General features: G+C 49.4%; 1 protein-coding gene across 7 annotated transcripts in view; it reads right to left on the bottom strand.

Annotated features, from left to right (window-relative positions):
• Positions 1-2,655: 2,655 nt before the first annotated feature.
• DIP2A (disco interacting protein 2 homolog A) overlaps positions 2,656-20,032 on the bottom strand; it is a 145,515-nt gene continuing 128,138 nt past the window's right edge. For 5 of the 7 annotated variants that reach the window (XM_046648006.1, XM_046648007.1, XM_046648004.1 and 2 more), the window contains 12 exons: positions 17,648-17,769; positions 17,411-17,522; positions 16,032-16,141; positions 15,426-15,556; positions 14,571-14,739; positions 13,772-13,942; positions 11,690-11,751; positions 10,869-10,926; positions 8,001-8,075; positions 6,189-6,363; positions 5,323-5,446; positions 2,656-4,655 (listed from right to left, as the gene is read on the bottom strand). In XM_046648006.1, the coding sequence (XP_046503962.1) occupies positions 4,403-4,655; positions 5,323-5,446; positions 6,189-6,363; positions 8,001-8,075; positions 10,869-10,926; positions 11,690-11,751; positions 13,772-13,942; positions 14,571-14,739; positions 15,426-15,556; positions 16,032-16,141; positions 17,411-17,522; positions 17,648-17,769 (1,562 nt within the window). In that variant the 3' untranslated portion in view covers positions 2,656-4,402. Of the gene's footprint in view, positions 4,656-5,322; positions 5,447-6,188; positions 6,450-8,000; positions 8,076-10,868; positions 10,927-11,689; positions 11,752-13,771; positions 13,943-14,570; positions 14,740-15,425; positions 15,557-16,031; positions 16,142-17,410; positions 17,523-17,647; positions 17,770-20,032 lie in introns of those variants that run through there. The other 2 variants (XM_046648002.1, XM_046648008.1) reach the window with 2 other exon arrangements.

Genomic DNA, 20,032 nt, shown 5'->3' with positions numbered 1-20,032 from the left:
TCCTGGTTCTTAAAGGGATAGCTTTCAGGTTTTCACCATTAGAGTAAGATGTTACCTGTGGGTTTGTCATATATAGCCTTTATTACATTGAGGTACTTTCCTTCTATACCCATTGTATTGTTTTTATCATAAATGGATGCTGCATCTTGTTGAATGCTTTCTCTGCATCTGTTGAGATTATCATGTGATTTTTATTCTTCATTTTGTTAATGTGATGTAGCATGTTGATTGATTTGTGGATGTTGAACCATCCCTGCATCCCTGGAATAAACACCACTTCATCATGGTATGTGATCTTTTTAATGTATTGTCATATTCAATTTGCTAGTATTTTGTTGAGGATTTTTGCATCTATGTTCATCAGTGATATTGGCCTGTACTTTTTTGTGTGTTGTCCTTGTCTGGTTTTGGTATCAGGGTAATGTTGGTCTTGTAGAATGAGTTAGGAAGCATCCTGTCCTCTTCCATTTTTTGGGAAGAGTTTGAGAAGTATAGATAATTAGTCTTCTTTGAATGTTTGGTAGAATTCACTGGGGAGGCCGTCTGGTCCTGGACTTTTTTTTGGGGAGGTTTTTGATTACTGTTTTTTTTTTTAATTTTAATTTTTATAGCAATAACATAGGATTATAGCATTATATAACTTTCAGATGTACATCATAATATATTTCGAATTCGGTGTGGATTACATCATGTTCCCTACCCAGAGACTAATTACCATCCATCACCACACACGTGTGCCTTATTACCCCTTTTGCTCTCCTCCCTCCCTGCTTCCCCTGTGGTAATCATAAATCCAGTCTCTGTTGCTGTGTGTGTTTGTCGTTTTTATCTTCACTTATGAGTGAGATCATATGGTATTTGACTTTCTCCCTCTGACTTATTTTGCTTAGCATAATGCCTTCAAGGTCCATCCATCTTGTCACAAATGGCTGGATTTCATAATTTTTTATGGTTAAGTAGTATTCCATTGTGTAGTATTCCATGTGTATATATACCACATCTTCTTTATCCCTTCATCCCTTGATGGGCACCTAGGTTGCTTCCAAGCCTTGGTGATTGTGAATAATGCTGTGATGAACATAGCGGTGCACGTATCTTTATGCATTTGTGTTTTCAAGTTCTTTGGATAAATACCCAGCAGTGGAATAACTGAATCATATGGTAGATCTATTCTTTTTTTTTTTGTTTTAAAGATTTTATTTTTTTTCCTTTTTCTCCCCAAAACCCCCCAGTACATAGTTGTACATTCTTCATTGTGGGTCCTTCTAGTTGTGGCATGTGGGATGCTGCCTCAGCATGGTTTGATGAGTAGTGCCATGTCTGCGCCCAGGATTCGAACCAACGAAACACTGGGCCACCTGCAGAGGAGCGTGCAGACTTAACCCCTCGGCCACGGGGCCAGCCCCATGGTAGATCTATTCTTAATTTTCTGAGGATGCTCCATACTGTTTTCCATAGTGACTGCACCAGTTTACACTCCCACCAGCAGTGTATGAGAGTTCCCTTCCCTCCATATCTTCTCCAACACTTGTTTCCTGTCTTGTTAATTATAACCATTCTCATGAGAGTGAGGTCATATCTCATTGTAGTTTTGATTTGTATTTCCCTGATAGCTGATGATGTTGAACACGTTTTCATGTACCTGTTGCCTGTCTGTATATCTTCTTTGGAGAAATGTCTGTTCAGATCTTTTGCCCATTTTTTAATTGGGTTGTTGGTTTTTTTTTGTTGTTGAGACTCATGAGTTCTTTGCTTATTTTGGAAATTAACCCCTTATCTGATACATGGTTTGCAAATATCTTCTCCCAATTGATTACTGTTTTGATCTCCTTACTAGCGATTGGTCTATTCAGATTCTCTATTTCTTCTTGATTCAGTTTTGGAAGGTTGTATGATTCTAAGAATTTATACATCTCTTCTAGATTATCCAATTTGTTGGCATATAGCTTTTTGTTGTATTCTCTCATAATCCTTTGTATTTCTATAGTGACATGACACTACTTGACTATCAAATTGGCAAGGACTTATTTCAATCTTGAGCAAAAGTCCATTGCCAGCACTATCAGGCTGCTGGAAAGAGACCACTCTCACATTGCCCTTTTGCTGTTCTTCAGGGCAGCAGGCACCCAAAGCTTCGAACCTGGCATGAACTCTGACCCATTCACTCCACCTGTAGGAATTGAGCCTGAGGCAGTAATTGTAATCACAGAAGTGTGAACACACCTACAAGGAGGTTCACTGCAGCACTGTTGAAACAACATTGATGTACAGCAACAGAGTAAAAGCTCTCTTTGTCATGGCACACCCATATGACACAGTCGTTGAAACATGTAGAAGAATATATGTTATAGATTAAAAAGTCTGTAATTTATTAAGTACAAAAGCAGATTATAAAAGTATATGATCTAATTTTGTAAAAATTTTAAAAAGGAAAAAATAAATCCCTTAAAGGATTTATGTCAAATACTAATGCTGCTATTACTCAGAGGTAGGATTATAGGAGATTTTAATTTTCTGTTTTACATCTTAATGTACTTTGTAGATTTTATGCTGTAAGCATAAAAGCTTTTATATTCAGAAAAAAGGAATGCATAATAAAATACATCCTATTTGGGGTAACTTTGAAAACCTTTTCACACATTTCAAAATGCAGAATTACAAAGTCAATAACTTTTATTAACATAATGATATAAAAAAATTTTAGTGTGATATACACAATTCCCAAAGAGTAATTTTAAAACATTTTAATGCACTTCTTAAAATCTTAATTTACAAGACACCTTGCCTTACTGCCACTGACCTTTCAATACAAAGATTTTACAATATTTGTTTGCTATAAAACTACAGTATTAAGATTAGGGTTAGGTAGTTCTTTCTCCTCCTGGCCATTCTATTATAAGGAATGTCCATTAGTCCACTGCTAGAACCTCTGTATGTCAAACAATAAGTTACACAGATTATATACATAATTACAATAGGATTATTAGAATTCCAGTATGTTGGAATATACTACACCTCAGTCCATCACCACAGGCAAATAGAGCTACTATGCATGTGTTACTTGTAGCCAAGTAAGAGTAAGATCTGAGTCGGCCCAGTTAGCCAGACCCATTTGGTAGAGAATTAACAGCTTTCTTAGGCACTGGTCCAGGCTAATTTCCAGGCTAGTTCTAGAAAAACCTGGTTATTTCTATGAAGCATGCATGATTCATAAACTTTCCACCTTCAGTCCCCCCAAAACCCAACAACTTCATAACACACTCTTTATTAGCTATATAAAAATAATCTATATCTTAGATTTGAGCTTCACTTCAAATTCTTAGAAGTATCTAAAGGATTTTACATTCTCTTCTTTGATTTAGGTTTACTATAATATTAGATCACTCAGTTTAGTCAAGTTTGAATAAAACAACTGAATATGGTTTGGCCAAATTTTATAAGCACGCAACTCAAAATGTGAAAGCTCTCCTGGGGAAAGGCTCTCCCTACGGCTCCTTGACTGCACTGCAGGTGCTCAGCAAAGAGCACTGAGGACGTGAAACCTCACATGCTGCCACTAATGCTTCTAAATCTGCTAACTTGTAATAAAAATAATTCAGTACACTTCCATGTATTGAGAATTTACATTGTACTGTTATAAAAACAAGCACTTCAACTAAACAGCATGAAGTTACAAACCTACGAAAGTGGTTTAAAACTAAATGCTGGTTTATCTTTCCAAAACAGAGCATCTAACTTGACAGCCCCAAATGGCACTTACTGAGTATTAGTGACAACATATGCAGACAATGGGGCATACCTGTTTCAATAAAGGAAGTGAGGCTGTGCCTGGTCTGGGGTTTGAGCAGGAACGGCAGGCTGGGACTCGCTCCCTTTCCACCAGCTTTTCTAGGCTCTGCTCTTCCCTGTGAAGCAACTTTCTTAGAGGCCTCAAGTTCTTTCTAGCATAAATTCTATATATGAACTTGTCATTTGAAGTGGGAATAAATAATTGAATTTTTAAAATTAAGAACTATATTTTTAGCCAAGAAAGTGCAAACTCACAACTTGCAGAGAGCAACCATGCACTTGCAATTCCTTGCGATGCCCACACCAGGCCTTCCCTTTCCCAGTTACGCTGCCTGTAAAACACTGACATTTGTATTTTTATAAATGTCCTTGAAGATTAAAAATTTTCTTCAAATAATTCAAGAAGTGGTTCTAAAATGAGATTTGGGGAACCTTGAGATGGATCTGGAAAAGCAGAGGAAGGGGCACGGTGTTCCATGAAGACTGGAATCCTTTCTCCCAGTGGTGCAGACACTGCAGTGTTTTCACATATTCCAGCACCTTCAACTGGTTCCAATGCTGGGGAAACCTGGATCACGCCTGTCTCAGGAACCTGGGGGTTAGCGAGCTGTGCTCACATGTTGTAGGCAACATAGATTGGGTCCAGCTGGTCGGCCAGAAAGCCGTCACGCAGGTGCATGCGCTGCTTCTCGCCCCGAGAGTTGATGGGGATCACACCTGGGTCCACGATGACCACCACACCCACGACCAGGTGATGCTCCTCCAGCACCACATTTGTCACCAGGGCCACCAGATCCAGTGCATCTTGCTCCAGCCCGTCCAACTCCACCACCACCACCAGCAGGTTGGTCCAGGTGAACACAGCACTGCAGGGAGAAGACAGATGGCATCACATGGGAGATGGGCACAGGCTTCTGGGGGCCACTGGACATGCAAGAAACGGTGCCCAATAGAGAATAGTGAAAAAAACTGAAGGATATTCATTGACATCACACTATTGCTTAACATCATTTACAATTTAAAGGTTAGGCTAAATGTCTTTTATAGGAATATCTAGTCTAATTAAAGTTCCTCCTAAGAATCAAGAGGAGTATTTGACGTTGAAAGCTGTACCTGTCTCAATGCAAACTCCCTGCAAAGTGAAGAAATTGAGTCACAACGATTTAAATTAGAAAATTCACATTAAAAGCAGAAACACTTCAGGATAAACTGTGGAGGTCTCAGGTTTTGCCTGTGCATTCAGGGACAGACTCTTAGTTGAAAACTGATTAGGAAAACATGAAAAACCAAGCAAAACCCAAGCAAAGGGCACCAAGGGGTGTGTGGTGTGTTTCACAGAGTGTATCTGGAGGGAGAAGAACCTGCGAGAGGCCTGGGGTAGGCTCCTGGAAAGGCAAGCAGCTGCTGGCACGTCCCTGGTGGAGAGGGTCTGCTGGAACCACGTGAGCAGGCAGGAAGCCCACAGTCCCTGGCTCTGCCCCAGAGGAGAGGATGGGTGAACGGGGTGGGACTCGCCCTCCCCTGGGATCTTACCACTCTGCGATGCTCCTGTGTGCTCGTATTACGGATGTCTCGATGTCAATGGGATGGTACCGCATGCCCCTCAGTTCGAGTGTTTCATCCAGAGACCCAACAACATACAGTGCGTCATGTCGCTCTGTGAACAGCACAGTTCACACACCTTAGAAAGGCAGAGTGAAAGCTGGGTGCTCTCTGCATGTCTGTGTCAGCCCTAAGTCAGTGCTCTCTAGGACAGGGAGCTGGCTACTCAAACATCACGTGATATCTGAGCCTCCTGCCAGGTGAGACCTCAGGCGGCCTGATGTGCTGTCCAAAACCTCGATTCTGTGTGATTACATCTCTGCAGCCAGTAACCACCTCAGAAAAGTTATGTCGGTGTCTGAATATATGTTTAACAATAATCTGTACTATCTCTGGAAACAAAACAGCACCTATAATGGCGACTAGAGGTTCTGACTTTGGTGGGCCTGCTGTGGTCTAGGGGATTCTGCAACTTTGAGTGGTCATGCATCAGGAGGGTGCCACACACAGCTGGTGTAATGTGCTGGTGGCTCTGCCTGGGAAAGACCTGATGGCCTTATCACTAATACCCCCACAGCCTCAGCAGAGGCCAAGGGTCCAAGGACAGTCATGCACAGCCACAGGGGGAAGAACAGTAATTTTCAGAGAAAACCACTATCTGAACATGTCCTTTACCCCATACCTAAAGATACAAGTGCACAGCAATGGGTGAGGTGAGTCAGCAGGAATCTCCAGGATGCTGTGGTGTGCATGTTGGGTTCATAGGTTGCAGCACCAGAACTCCTGTGGGGTGCGGACAGACCACCCCCCTCCAACACACACAGCGCTGATGCAGGGGCTTCACGGTAACCCCTCACCTCCACTGGCATCAGTGAGCTCTGTTCTTCGAAGGAAGCCGAGGTAGCCAGTCCTTGCCCAAATGGTCTGAGTGTCTCCAAAACTCAGCCGGGCACTGAAGTGGTCAGCGTGAAGTGACTCCTCCCCGTAGACTGTGTAGTACCCAGTTGCATTGTGGGGGCTGCTCACCCAGATCTGGTGGGGCCCAGAGGACAAGAGTGTTGGTGCGTCACAAACGCTGAACACAGATTCTGTCATGTGACATCCGCTAGCCAAGAGTGCTTAAGAAAAACCGAACAAAGGCAGGGGGAGAGGGGTTGTTTTCAGTGTTTCTTATCTTGCGAACTAAGTTAAAATTGCAGGCAGGGAAAGCAAATGAGTAATTTTTCTCTCCTTCCATTGAAGCATTCCTCCCCTTTGACCAGGAATGACATCTGTGGGACTCTGCGATGTGGATGAGCTCAGAGAGGTACTGCTCCATTCCTCACATCAAACTACTGTCAACAGTGAGAAAGAACTGGGAGCAATCTGCATTTCCAAGAGGTACAAGTGAAGTGAGTGAGGGCTCAGAGTGGAGGATGAGAGCCACTAGACTTGCCCCGCAGGCATGCGTAAGTTTACATGCATCCACATACCCTTATTGGCCATATATGTACTAATGGTACCCAGAGTGTCATGGGGCCCCTGACACCCCTGGGACACCCCTGGGGTGTCCTTCTAAACATGGGGCCCATCCAGCACCCAGAGTTGCTTCCCCAGACTGAGCACCTGGCTCTAGACGTCCCCACAAGGCAGCATCCAAAAGAGCAGATGGGGCAGGGCCTTCTACCACGAGGTAGGTTCCCAGCCTGGCACAGACCCTCTGTGACCATCTTGGGGGCACACTGTTGTCTTAACAGGCCTAGGTCCAGCTGGCCAGGAAGGGGGATGGCTGGGGGAAGGCCCCCCGCCGACCACACCCAGCCTTGGGACTGGGATATCTTCCCCTTAGGATGAGATGCGGCCCCTGGGAGGCCCCTGGGTTCATGGATGTCTCCGTCCCGATCTGACAGAGACTGAACAGCATCTCTGTGAATACCCCTGAACATTGCCTGCTGGGACCCTGGAAGCTGTCTGCAGCATAAGGGCACAAGGGTCCTTATGCCCACCTGGCACCAGGACACTGGTTCCACAGCATGTCCTCAGAGCTTGGAACTGGGAGTGTGAGACCATTCCCATCCTAACAGACCAAGCGGGGCACTCAGGCCTTGACATGCACTCTACCTGCCATCCTGGCCTCCAGGTAAGAGGTCCCACCTATCTCAAGTTACTGTAGACACATGTGCATAAATAAAAGCACGTCAACACAGTTCCCACATGGCCTGTGTCCTGGGATGATGAGGACCTCCCCACGCTGTGTCCTCAGGACACAGAGGACCCCTCCCTCCCAACCTCAGTGTCTGCCCTGTGCTAGTTTCTCCCTCGAGGGTGCAGCTCCTGGCTTGGTGCAGGAACTGCTTTTGAAGGGGCAGCTGCTTTTTCTGTTGCTGCTGGTTCATGTGTGGCTCCTAGGCCTCCCAGTACCTATAAAACTCAAGGTTTTCCTCTGTTGGTGGGCAATCCTTGGGGAGCTCATCCTCAGGACCCCAAAATCCTACCCAGGGACTGGGTCTGGGAGCATGAATGTGGGTTGGGAGGAAGTGCCAAACAGCTTCTGACAGATTCCCCAAAGCATGTGTGACCCCAAAGGGTTTAGAATTCCTGAATCTGGGGTAGAAAGGGGAGGGGGCTAAGGAGCAGTGTGTGAGGCTCCGGAGCACAGTCCCCCTGGGGCCCAGGCCCTCCAGCCTCACCTCTCCCAGGTGTGAGTCTCCAAGCGGCCCTTTGGTCTCGGTGTGTGCAATGATGACCTTCACCCCAGGGAGGATCTGGAAGGAGAACGATGCCTCGTGTCAAAGACAATATGAGACTCCTGATTCAACTGCATTAAAAATAATGTCCTCAGAAACGGGTCCAAATGACATGATGTGCACATGGGAGTGATCAGGAGGTTCAGAAGCCAACCTAAATGTGATTTTGAATTTTAATAGAAAGAAGAGACTTTAATAGATAAAATTAAATTGTGCAGCTTAGCAAAATTACCAGTTCCCAAGAATGGACCCTATTTTGAGGTCAAGCAGGGCAGAAAGGGTCTACATAAGCATGTGCTCTCCCTAGGATCCTGCACTAGGGCCACACGCAGAGCACCTGCTGCTCATGGGGGCACACAAGTGCAGGGGCCATCCAAGCACCACACTCGGCTGCCCCAAGCCTAGCCTGCAAGGGCCTTGTCCGTGGGCTCCATCAAGCCTCCTAGTTCTGGACCTGGAACCTAACTATGAAGAAGCCCTTCCTGTTCTGTGACTCGCAGTCAGTCCAACCACTGACTCAAGACAAATGGAGGCACTGGTTCTCCAGGAACCATGAGAATGTTCCAGGGGAGGTTTCCTCAGGGCAGGGACCCTCCCAACACCCGGTCCTGGGGGGCCCTCAGTGGGCTCAGGTCAGACCACCTGGCTGCTCTGGGCCTGGACACCTGTTCTGTGTCCTTACTTGCCCCACATATAAAATGGGAGATGACACTGGGGACCTCCGGGCAGGTGGGAGGAAGGGACAAGGGGTCACAGGAAGGCGTGAATGCAGGCTTTGTTGCCAACGGTCAGTGCCAGGCCCTCCTCTCCTCCTGCTGTTGCCACACCCTCGCCACAATGTCCCGGTGGGACGATCCTGATTTCCAGGATGCTAGTGGAGCCTCCAACTTCTCCCTGTGTGGCCCACCTGAACCCTGAAGCCAGAGCTGTCTTTCCAGAACACACATCTGTCAGGCCCAAGTTACTGTAAAAGCAAAATATGAGAGGGAAGAAAAGCCCGACAAAAAAAAGGTGATTAAAACAATCCTGGTGCAGCCACTTGTGACACAAAAAAGGCACTAAAACTGTTTTGAGGCTTAGTGATCAGGGGAAGATATGCTAAGATTACAAAAAGGATGATGCAAAATGGGATGCTGGGTGCGAGCTCCAGTGTACGCGTGTTTCTGCACTCAGAAAAGGATGGGAGGGACCGGCCCAGTGGTTTGTAGCGATTAAGTTCGCACACTCCACTTCATCAGCCTAGGGTTCGCAGGTTCAGATCCCGGGTACAGACCTAAACACTGCTCATCAAGCCATGCTCTGGCAGCGTCCCATATACAAAATAGAGGAGGATTGGCACAGATGTTAGCTCAGAGCCACTCTTCCTCAAGCAAAAAGAGGAGGATTGGCTACAGATGTTAGCTCAGAGCCAATCTTCCTCACCCAAAAACAAAAGAAAAGGATGAGAGGGAACCAGCAGCCTTAGTGACCCTACATCCCTCTCTCAGCTGCTCTACTTGGAGCAGCACTACACAAGATACATGGGGGGTGTGCTCCCATGCCCTGCACTGCATGTGAGTTCATTCATTCACTCACTGACTCATTCATTCATTTCTCCTCTCCCCCAGCTCAGCTCCAGCCACACTGGCCTTCCTGTGGCCCATGCTCCTAACCCAGGACCTTTGCATCAGCTGCCCCATATCTCCACAGCTGGTGCTCCTCAGGGGACCAAGCCCAGCCACCTCTGCAGCTACACAGCTCCTGCAGTGCTCACTCCTCCTCACTCATCCCCAGCACATCCACCACAGCCTCGTCCTATTGCTGCCCCTGCTGCCCTGTCCCTCTCTGGGCACCTCCCTGCCTCCCTAAAGGCAGTTGTGGCCATGGGGTCTGTGAGCAGAGTCAGGCTGGCCCCTCTAGGCTGCGTGGGCTGCACCAAGCTCCATTTCTTGCCTCTGGGACTGTGCAGGTGCAGAGACGGACAGAGCCCCACCTGCACCCTGACCTACCATGGATGTGCAGCAGGAGCTGAGCAAGGCCCTGAGGTTGGGGGGCTGTCTGTTCCTGGCCACAGTGGGCACAAAGCCCTGCCCTCTATCCTGCTGTCTCCTGGTGGTCAGCTGTAGCACACGGCTGCTGCTCAGACCCATCACCAGTCCGTCCCCCTTCTCACAGTGCCAGATGGGGCCATATGAGTTTCTTCCTTTCTTCCAATCTTCTGTGGTTCTGAGGATGCCTGTTCTTCTGGGTCTACATCTGCTGATCCCCTGTCATGGCAGCTCAGTTTTTACTTGGGTGCCCTCAAGTGGTCGCACAGCCCCCTCCCTCAAAAGCCATGTGGGCTCCCAGGGCCTTACCAGGCCTGGACTGGCTTTAATGGTAAATTGCCAATGCAGGGGCTAGGACTCCACCTACTGCCTAAGACCGTAGTGGGGACGACTTTCTGGCTGTCACCTGGGTCAGGGGCTGAGTTCTTGCAGGCCCCAGTCCAGGGTCAGGGCCACCATGCACCTGTGCCAGCTCTTGCTCCAGGACCATGGTGAACGCATCGGGCCCTGACCCGAGGGCCCTGCGGCCTCAAGCCCCAGCTGTGGGAGTTCCTTCTGGGTTTCTCGGTTTTGAACTCAGATGTGTATTTAAGGACTCAGCCTAGGGTCTGTGTGTGTTTGCAGTGAGGAGGAGCGGAGGCTTTCTGCATCAACCCAGCCCAACCCCAACCACAGTCGATCTGTGTTCATCAGGAGAACTGCAGCTCCCAGAACCTTCCAGAACTAAGAAAGGACAGAAAGGACTAAGGCATGTGACAGAGGCATAAGTTGCAGCTTCCACTACCTTTCCAGACTCCGTCAACGGCAGACTGTGTGGAGAACCCCGTTCTACCAAACGTACCCTAAAAATTAACAAGGGAAAAATTTCAGAATAAAACTTACTACACAGATAACAATGTCTAAAAAGGTAACTCATGAGGTAATCAGAAATTGATTACCATTGTGACAGTCAGTCTATTGACAAAAGCCAAGCCTTTAGCCTTTTGATCATGACCTTGCCATGACCTTGGAGCAGTGACCTCAGGTGCCACAGGGGACTCACCCTCTACCTGCTCCGTGTGCCAGCACCACCTGCCCAGTTCACCTGGCAAGACTCAGGGTAGGACCTTGCTCCAGGTCTCTCGGTGGCCATTCTCAACAGCTGTCTCCCCACCCTCAGTAAGTTCCACCCCTGTTCACCATGCTGTGTGACCATGTTTGAGGATCCAGAACTGGGATCTGAACTTCAAAGCTGGGAGGGGCTGAGAGCCACAGGTACACACTGTGGCCCTAGCACAAGTTTAGTGATGTAAAAACTACATCCTTCCTTAAAATGGTATCATGTAAAAAATGTCCTTACCATTAGCTGCTTACTTGTCTTCTACCCCATAAAAAAATAAATGTCAATTGTTGGGTCACTCTTATCATCCTCCTTGGTTGTGGGATGGCAGATAAAGGGACATTGACTGAACCTTGAGGACACAGGGAAGCAGAAAAGGAAGCCCAGGCTCCCCCAGCAGAGCACGCTGACTCAGCCAGCCGTCCACTAACATCTGGGTGCCGGGAGGTCCAGTTAGGGCAGACTCAGCCTGCAGAACGTCAGGGTGGGTGTGGACAGGCCGTTACCTGTCATGGCGCAGCGCTCTCATGTCCACGTAGACGGTCGTGGGGTCTGGGCCGGCAGTGCCCTGGAAGGAGAGCAGCAGAGGAACTTCTGTTCAGGGTCCTCACGCTCAACTCATTTTCAGGAGTGTGTCTGCATCTACGTGGCACAGCCGTGTGGCAGCTCCTGCCAGTGGGGACACCTGGGAGGGAGAAGCTCTGCTCCCAGCAGTGAGTCTGCCCAGGGGCCCTGATGCCTTCCATCCAAACACCTACATGGCTTGATATTGAGTGAAACATCCAATAACACTGAATGAAGATGTCAAAACCTACAATTTTACATTTCAGTTCTAACAGCTCTCTATTCCCACTGGTCTCTATGCTGTATAATATGGTGAAAACACCGCTAGGGGTTTTGGGGGACGTCTCCACCAAGCCGCCGGGTGGGGCCTGGCCCCCCACCAGAGGAGCTAACTCTCCTGAGGGCTGGCACAGCAGAAGCTCTCTCAGAGATTAGCCCAAATGACTCCTCACTTCTCTCTCCTCTTATGTGACATTTGACATTGATCCTGATTAAAGGATGGTTATGTTCTGTTTTATTAGATAAGGAACATCAAATTAAATGGACAATCTGCTCAACATCATTCTCTGAAGGTCCCAGACAACATGACCTACGTCTGCCCTAGAATTAAAACAAAAACTTCTTCACTGAGACTAAACACAGCCCTTCCTCCACAGCCAATGCTATGAATGTTAAATTCTTTTGAAAATAGTTTTGCTCTTAAGTTGGTTACAAAGGAGCTTTTGTAATATGTCAGATAATATCCACTGTGAGCAAAGTTAGACAGCAAAAGAAACACGTATTTGTCTGGAATTCATGAGAAGGCCACATGAACTCAAGGGGGATACACAGAGGTGCCTCGAGGCCAAGGTCAAGGTCATACCTGCTCAGCCAGCTTTCCCAGCCTGTTGGGCTGACAGAGGCAAAGGAGGCCAGCAGAGTGAGACAGGGAGGAAACAGCCACAGGAAACACAAACAGAAAGCAACAGGCCATGTGAGAAACACACAGTAAGAGAGAGTAAAATGTGTCACTGCATCTCAAAGCAAAAACATGAATACCCCATTAAGATTTTTGCAATCACACATGGTATCCCACATGCCGAAAAACAGAACAGATACCTTCAAATATTGAGTAAGGAGGACACAGGCTTTTAGATGCTGAGCGGACAGTAAAGTCTTCACTTACAGCCACGAACTACTTGGCAGTAGCCTGATGCTCAGTCTTACTTTCTACAACAGCAAGGGACATGGAGGGGACCCTACCCCACCTCCTCCTGCCACATGGCAGGGACTGAGGCTCGGAGTGGTCAGCAGAGTCTTTTCACAGTTGAGAGGACATGAGCAGAAACTCCAAGAAAACAGGATGACAGTCTCTGCAATTGAGACCTGTCCTGTGCCTGGCGCAGGCTGACCCAGGATGGAGCACTGCAGCCAGGCAAATGCCCTGTAGATGGAGCAGCAGCCCCACACGGTGCCCTGCTCTGCTTCCGTGATACCTCCCCTCCCAACAATTCTTGTCCTGTGTGGGTGAGGAAGGCATTCAATATGTTTGTAGAAAGAAGTGAAATGGAGATACTAGTACAAAATCTAGACAATGCTGCTCCATTTCTGAAACTTTGTGTTTCCTTATAGTAAGTGAAATAGCTTGTCTCAAAAATGCACTCGGGGCAATACAAATTATCATGTCACCTAATGTTTCAATTTAAAATTGGTAGATATCCTAAAAAAATAAGTTTATTCTTGCTTTAAAAAATTAGCTGCATATTGTATCTAACTTAGAGATTCTTCCAGGTAAGGTAACAGTCACTGTTCAAGAACAATTTGTATTTTTTCCAAATAAGCCTTTGTTCATTAATGAGACTAGAACATCTTCTAAAATAAAACCCTCATAGCTCTCAAAGCTAAACTGCTGTTTGGAAAATAAAACATCTAAGCCTCAGAGGACAAGAAATGGACGCAGCAGGTACAACAAGCACGTTAACGATTCAGAAACCGCCCACCTCAGGGCAGCAGGAAGCTTCTGAGCTCCGGCCCAGCCGCTTTACCTGGAGGCAGATGGCCACGTTGACCCTGCACCCAAATGTGGTGCTCACGGCACGCGCCGGCAGGCCCAGGTCCTTGAACAGCTTGGAGAAGGACTGCGTCAGCGCGATCCTGGGCCTCTCCTCAGCCACCACCATGCATGTGCGCACGCACGACAGGTTCACCCCCTTCATCTGTGGGAGGAGTGGGTGAGACCTGGGCCCTGAGCACTGTCTGAGGGAGTTCCTCGGGGACCACAGGTGGTTTGGCCCTAGGAGCAAGTGCACAAAGGCCCACAAAGGCCGAGTTGAACACAAACCCCGCCTCCTCTGCCCTGGTCTTGGTTCCTCAAAATTCTAACTACGGAAGCACTAAAGAGTATGCATCTACTCCACACCCACAGCTGCTCTCCTGTGTGGCCCAACCCTCCACAGCTCCCTGGCTCCAGCCCCAGGCCCTTCCCGACCCTGAGGCCTCGAAGACCCAGCAACACTCTCAGAGCTGGAGTCCACCACCCCTGCCCTGCGCACTGGCCCCTCCTGCCGTATAGGGTGTGTGGATGAGAGGAGGGACCTCTGCAGAGGCGTGGTGGGAGCACAGCAGGGTGCGGAGTGTGCGAGGAGCTCACAGCAGGGTGGGCACGCAGAGGGGACACAGAGCGAGTCTGCTCAGCACACGGAAAGGTTTTTTTCTGTTTCAACAAACTGCTTGGACAAGTCTTGGGAATCTTTTTTTAAGGCTTCCAGGGGCCCGGTTGGGGCCCTTCCTGAGGAGAGATGAGGGAAAGCGGGGTGGGCAGGCCTCAGGACTGTGTGCACTTACCCTGAGCACGCCGGTCTGTGCACCAAGGCCCTTGGTGCACATCTCCATCACCGAGTAGGAGCAGAAGGTGACACGGGCCTTGTACTGGCTGACGGCCGAAAGCCACAGGGACACGTTGCTCTCCAGCTCCAGCGGGGGCACCAGCACAGACTGGTGTCCAGAGTAGACACTACGAGAGGCCGCGGAGGTCAGCACAGCCCCAGGGCGACGGGGCGGCCGCCTCTTTCCTTCTTCAAGGACACTTCTTTTCTAACCAGGACAGGGGCACAATTCTGCCCTAATGTCAAGTGGGAGTTTCAGTAGAAAACACGCTTGTAGGGAGAGGGTGCGACACACAGGGGGTCCTGGTCTCCCTCCAAGCACTTTATAAGGAGCCAGGTCACAGTTAGCGTCAGGGCCTGCTGGTTGGGGACTCAGTGTCATAAAGATCTGTCACTACTTCCTAGTCTTGATGGGATTAAGAAATCTCTTCCCAATTATTATTAATGGATTGTGTTTGTATTTAACGAAACGCCTATTTTTACTCTCTGACTCAATTTTAGACCCAGACTCCAACCCATGTCACCCCCAAACAAACGTGTATCTTTGGCTTCCTGGGCATCAAAAATGCTTAGAATGTTAAGATTCTAAAGACCTATAGGAGCAATTCTAGCCCAGCTGGTTGGCGCAGCAGCAGGGGACCCACACACTGTGCCTCCACTCGCCCGCACACTCTTCCTCCACTCACCCGCATACTCTTCCTCCTCACCCGTACACTGTGCCTCCACTCACCTGCACACCCTACTTCCACTCACCTGTACTCTCAGCTGCACACTCTTTCTCCTCTTACTTGCACACTCTACCTGTAGCACTCACCTGCACAGACACCACAGGGCAAAGCCGAGGCCACAGTAAGGGTCAAGGCAGATGGCAATCTGCCTTGAGGGGTACAGCTCACACTGCAGCTTTATGGACCGGCACAGGGCACTTGTGGCTGCATGTGACATCTGAAGAACCAAATAAAAGTTCTGTTCAGTGATGTGAAGGAAGAGAGAGGGCTAAGAACAGTGCTGCTGTCCACACATATTTACTTCCTTAAAAGATGGCTGGTTCAAATCTCTTATGAGCGAAATAATATCCAGGAAGTAGCACACTGAAAATCTTCTAAATGAGAATAATAAAGCATATTAATGCAGCTCTTGGCTCCTGATAAGGAGACAGACTCATCAAAGCCACCTGCTCCTCGAGGCCAGTCATAAATCAGAAAATTTAGATATTACCATAAAACATCAAAATATGATTACTCTCAGGCTAATCTAATTTTGTGGTTTATTGGTCTTTAACACAGACTTTAAGGAACAATGCTGTTGCTTCAAGCTCTGGATAAGAGGAAGGGCCTGCATAAACCTGCATCCAATATCCTTTCTGCCCACCCCCATGTCAGGGACTAAAGCAAACAGGAGCTATGATCAGAGGACCAACCTTCACACCCGCTAATATTCCAGTAGTCGACACGCTGAAGTCCAAATACGCAAGCACGTCTGGGGAGGGGGGCCTGAAAATGCTAGCCACCTTCTTTTTTGGTATGTCATCTGTTGGACAGAACATACCACTGATGTTAATGTTGCTTCAGACTCTTGTAGGGAGAGACAGACATGATTCATGCTTGGGGAGTCCTGAGAGTGAGCTCAGATGGAAGTTAGGCTACAAGAAAGCAGGCTGTGTCTGTAGGCGGGGAAGCTTATTTTAACCTTCAAGTAAACGTCACAGGGAGCAGACCCACCATAACTGCTCTCAGCATGTGGTGACAGGGACCATGGCAAGGTGGACATGGAGTGGAGAAGACAGGCCCTGAAAACTGTGTGGGAAGTCACTTTGGTTACCGGGGGAAAGGTCAAGAGGAGCAGGCCTTTGTCAGAGGGTGCAGAGCCCATGGCGGAGCCAGGCTTAACAAGAACTCCAGCCACAGCGAGAATGCCATGGATGGGCTCCCAGGGCTCACAGTGCTTCATTAAGTTCTCTAAGACCATGAGGTCGACACAGCTGCTGACCAACTACAAGTGGACACAGGTGAGGCAAGGGCAGGAGGCTGCCCACTTTGCAGCAGGCCAGTGAGGTGATGGGACTCTCTGGGGCCAGTCTGCTCTCAACCCCTCCCGGGCCCCACACCGGCTGCCTGGACCAGCTCCTCGTGCCTATTGATGGATATCAGGCAGGTGGCTGCAAACAACACAGTCCGTGACCTTCTCTCACAGGTGGTGTCCTGGAGGGCAAGGATGTGGGGAAGGGGAGACTCTTGTCTGCTAGTTGGCCGGCACCCATGTGGCTGTGTATTCCAAGTGACTGAAGGAGCCTGTGGTGTGCTGCTGGTTTGGGTTGTCTTGTTGGGGAGGGCCAAAGCTCTCTCAGGCCTAGGCTGAACCCACAGCCACGGTGGTGGTGGGGGGTTTCAGCCCCTCCAGGTTGGCCCACAAGCCTTGCACAGTGTGTGGCAGCATTCACCAATGATGGGGACAAGGGATGGGTGTGTGCGTATGCACTGCGAGAACTGTCTGTGTGCTCACAACTGCCAACCTCTAGGCAGGCACCAGAGGCAGCAGAGGAGCTGGGCTACAGGCACACAGACCTTGGACCACTGCTGGCCACAGAGACGGCGCGGCAAGTGAACCCAGCTCGATGGTTCTCTCCATTCTGAGCACCCAGCTGGAGTCTCCTTTTAGCACCTCTTTACCATTTACTTCAGCTGCTCTTACCTGACTTTTATTTTTGGGGGGGCAACAATGCAATCCCTATAACAAGGAAAGGGCAGGGAGTTCCCTGTGGTGGGACCAGCACACACACCAAGGGCGCTGAGGACGCACCTGTGTCTAGAATGGTCGGCCAGGTTCTGACGTCCACAGCGGCAGCTGCTTCCTTGGATTTCAGCAGTCGCATAATGGCCTGCGTGGTGAGGACACATGCAGACTTGCTCACCTGTGGAGCCCGGGGATTGAAGGCACGAGTAAGACGTGGCACCTGGGAGCAAACCCACCCATGCAGCCCTAAAGAGCTGACCGGAGGCCGGGAGGAGAGGAGATCTCCGTCTGGGGCACACATACCTCCACGATCATCTTGACAGTGGGAAGCGTGGTGGCGAGGTTCTGGGGGTGCGGGGGCCGCACGGTGACAGGCACACAGCCACAGTACAGGCAGCCGTAGAAGGCAGCAATGAGGTCGACCCCTGGGGAGACATGTGGGCGGAGAGGGTCAGCGTGGGGCCGAGTGCGGCTCCTGGCGTTTAATGCCGTGGAATGGTGAAAATGACAAGGGGACCTTACTTGGATAAAGCTACTACTCTATCAAATGAATAGGGTATTTATCGAACACAAGGGTGTTAGGGATGGACAGAAAGCTAGCCTGACTGCAGGTCGTCCCCCTTCTTAGATCCTGGGAGGCCAGGCAGGTGGAAGGGGCACAGCCATGGCACAGCGGAGGTCCCCAAGGGCCGTGGCCCGGGCCTCATGGAGCAGCGCTCTGCCCGCCATCCCAGTGCGCCAGGGCGGACGGCGGGGTGGGTGAATGAGGGCAGCGAGGAAACCTTTGAGGGGTGAGATGTCTGTCCACCGCGAGAAGAGGCGAGGACGCAGGGGCAGTGCCACCCACCAGGGCCACGGAGAAGATGTCAGGATGGACGTGGAGGGAACCCAAGGACGCAAGGGCAGTGCCACAGAGGCCCAGCACCTCCTAGCCACGCTTCTGTGCCCGGATGCCGCTGCGGCCCGGGAGCTTCTCCTGGACAGGCACTGGAGGGTGTGCAGGGAGTCCCCCAGCCCTGGGCACTGGCCAGTACGCTCCGCCTGGCTCGCAACCACATGATGCAACGCAAGGCCAACGCACTGTTCCTTCGACTTTGCTATATATTTAAAATTCCCCCTATTTAAAACTTGGGGGGAATCCTTTTAAAGCCTATTTTCCCATCTTGAATTCAGTCTGACTTGAGAACACCTGCACTCCACACCCTGGAGGCAGCTCCAGATGTTGCCCTCAAATCACGTGAGGCCTTGCCTGGCTTTTTCTGGCTACAAGACACCAAGACAACCAGCCTCAGACTGTTTCGATTCCAGAGTTAAAATAAATATGCAATGTTTAACCCGGCTATGTGTCTCACCAAATTACAAGTTCCCAGTGCTCCATCAGTAACTGGGAAAGTGACTACTGGGGCCAGGTCAGCTTAGCAAGGTCATTAGCAGGGCCTGAGCCCACCCAATCAGCCAGGCTGGCCCCACCAGTACTACTGCCATGGCAACACCCATCTGCTCTGTGCCTGCTGGTAGCAAGGAGTGAATGGGGGCGATGCTGAGGCCAATGCACATGGGCAGTCTTACACTGCGCACGGTCACTCTGCCCCATGTGCCACAAACATATCAAACTAAACCAGAGCAAGGTATGACCAAGAACTCATTTCCTTGAGCCTATAAAGCTCCTGCTGTTCCCTGCATATGTATCTTCTCTCTCGTCCCTGGCATCACCCAGTGAGCACCCCTGCCTTCTGCAGCATCGCTTCATAATCTCTTGGGTCACACACCCCTTTGAGAATTGGAAGAAAGTCTTGGACTCTCCCTTCACCCCCCAAAATGCACAATGCACGTGCCTGTGTGCATTTGCAAACCATCCGCACCTCAGGAAGCTCCAGACCTTCAGGCAGGGCCCAGCGCTACCCTCCAGCTATTATACTCTCCACCTGCTAGTAAGTTTCTAAAATGTAAATTTAGAACTTCACCATGCATTTTCTTTTTTTCCTTAAAATGTTTTTGTGGATAGTGTCAAACATACCCCAAAACAGAGAAGAGCATCCAGCCCCCATCTTCATCATTCAGGTTCTCAATTATCATGATGGCACTGTGTTTACCACCTACCTCTTCTTTTTTCCTGTGTTGAAGCACTGAAGGCAATTCCCACACACCCTATCACTTCAGCCCTGCCCCTCCCTGAGCATGTCTTCCCACGGGCTGGTTGGCCTGCAGCCCCAGCCCTAAGCCTGGGGAATGCCCTCATCCCCCAGGCTCTCAGCATGGCGCAGCACCACTCTGCCAGTGTGGACAGCAAGACGGCAAGGGGGTGCTCCAGCAGGGCTGTGTCTCAGCCTGCTTTCTGTCAGGGTGATGCTCACCTTACATGGAGGAGCTGCAGAAAGCACCTTGGAACACAGTGGGTATCTGAAGTGTGGGAATTACAATTGCCCCTGGGAAAAACAGCTTCACATTCCAGGGATTGGACAGAGTAGAAGGAACTGAAATGCCAGTAGAAGTTCTAGAGTATTCAGATTACCAAGTATCTCTGTCAAGAAATAAACCAGGCTGCCATCTTGCCCTGGCTCCTAAGCAGGGGAGCACATAGGCAGATGGTCACAGGGACGTCTATACTCCAGGGCAGCCCCCCGAGGAAGAGGCCCCCAGCTCCCATAAAGAGAAAGTGTCGAATGCAACCCAGTGTCCCACCAGATA

The sequence above is a fragment of the Equus quagga genome, chromosome 21 (genome assembly GCF_021613505.1).
Source record: "Equus quagga isolate Etosha38 chromosome 21, UCLA_HA_Equagga_1.0, whole genome shotgun sequence".
Classification (NCBI taxonomy): Eukaryota; Metazoa; Chordata; class Mammalia; order Perissodactyla; family Equidae; genus Equus; species Equus quagga.
Note: the sequence above shows the minus strand (reverse complement) of the source record. Positions and strands in the feature narration are given on the sequence as shown.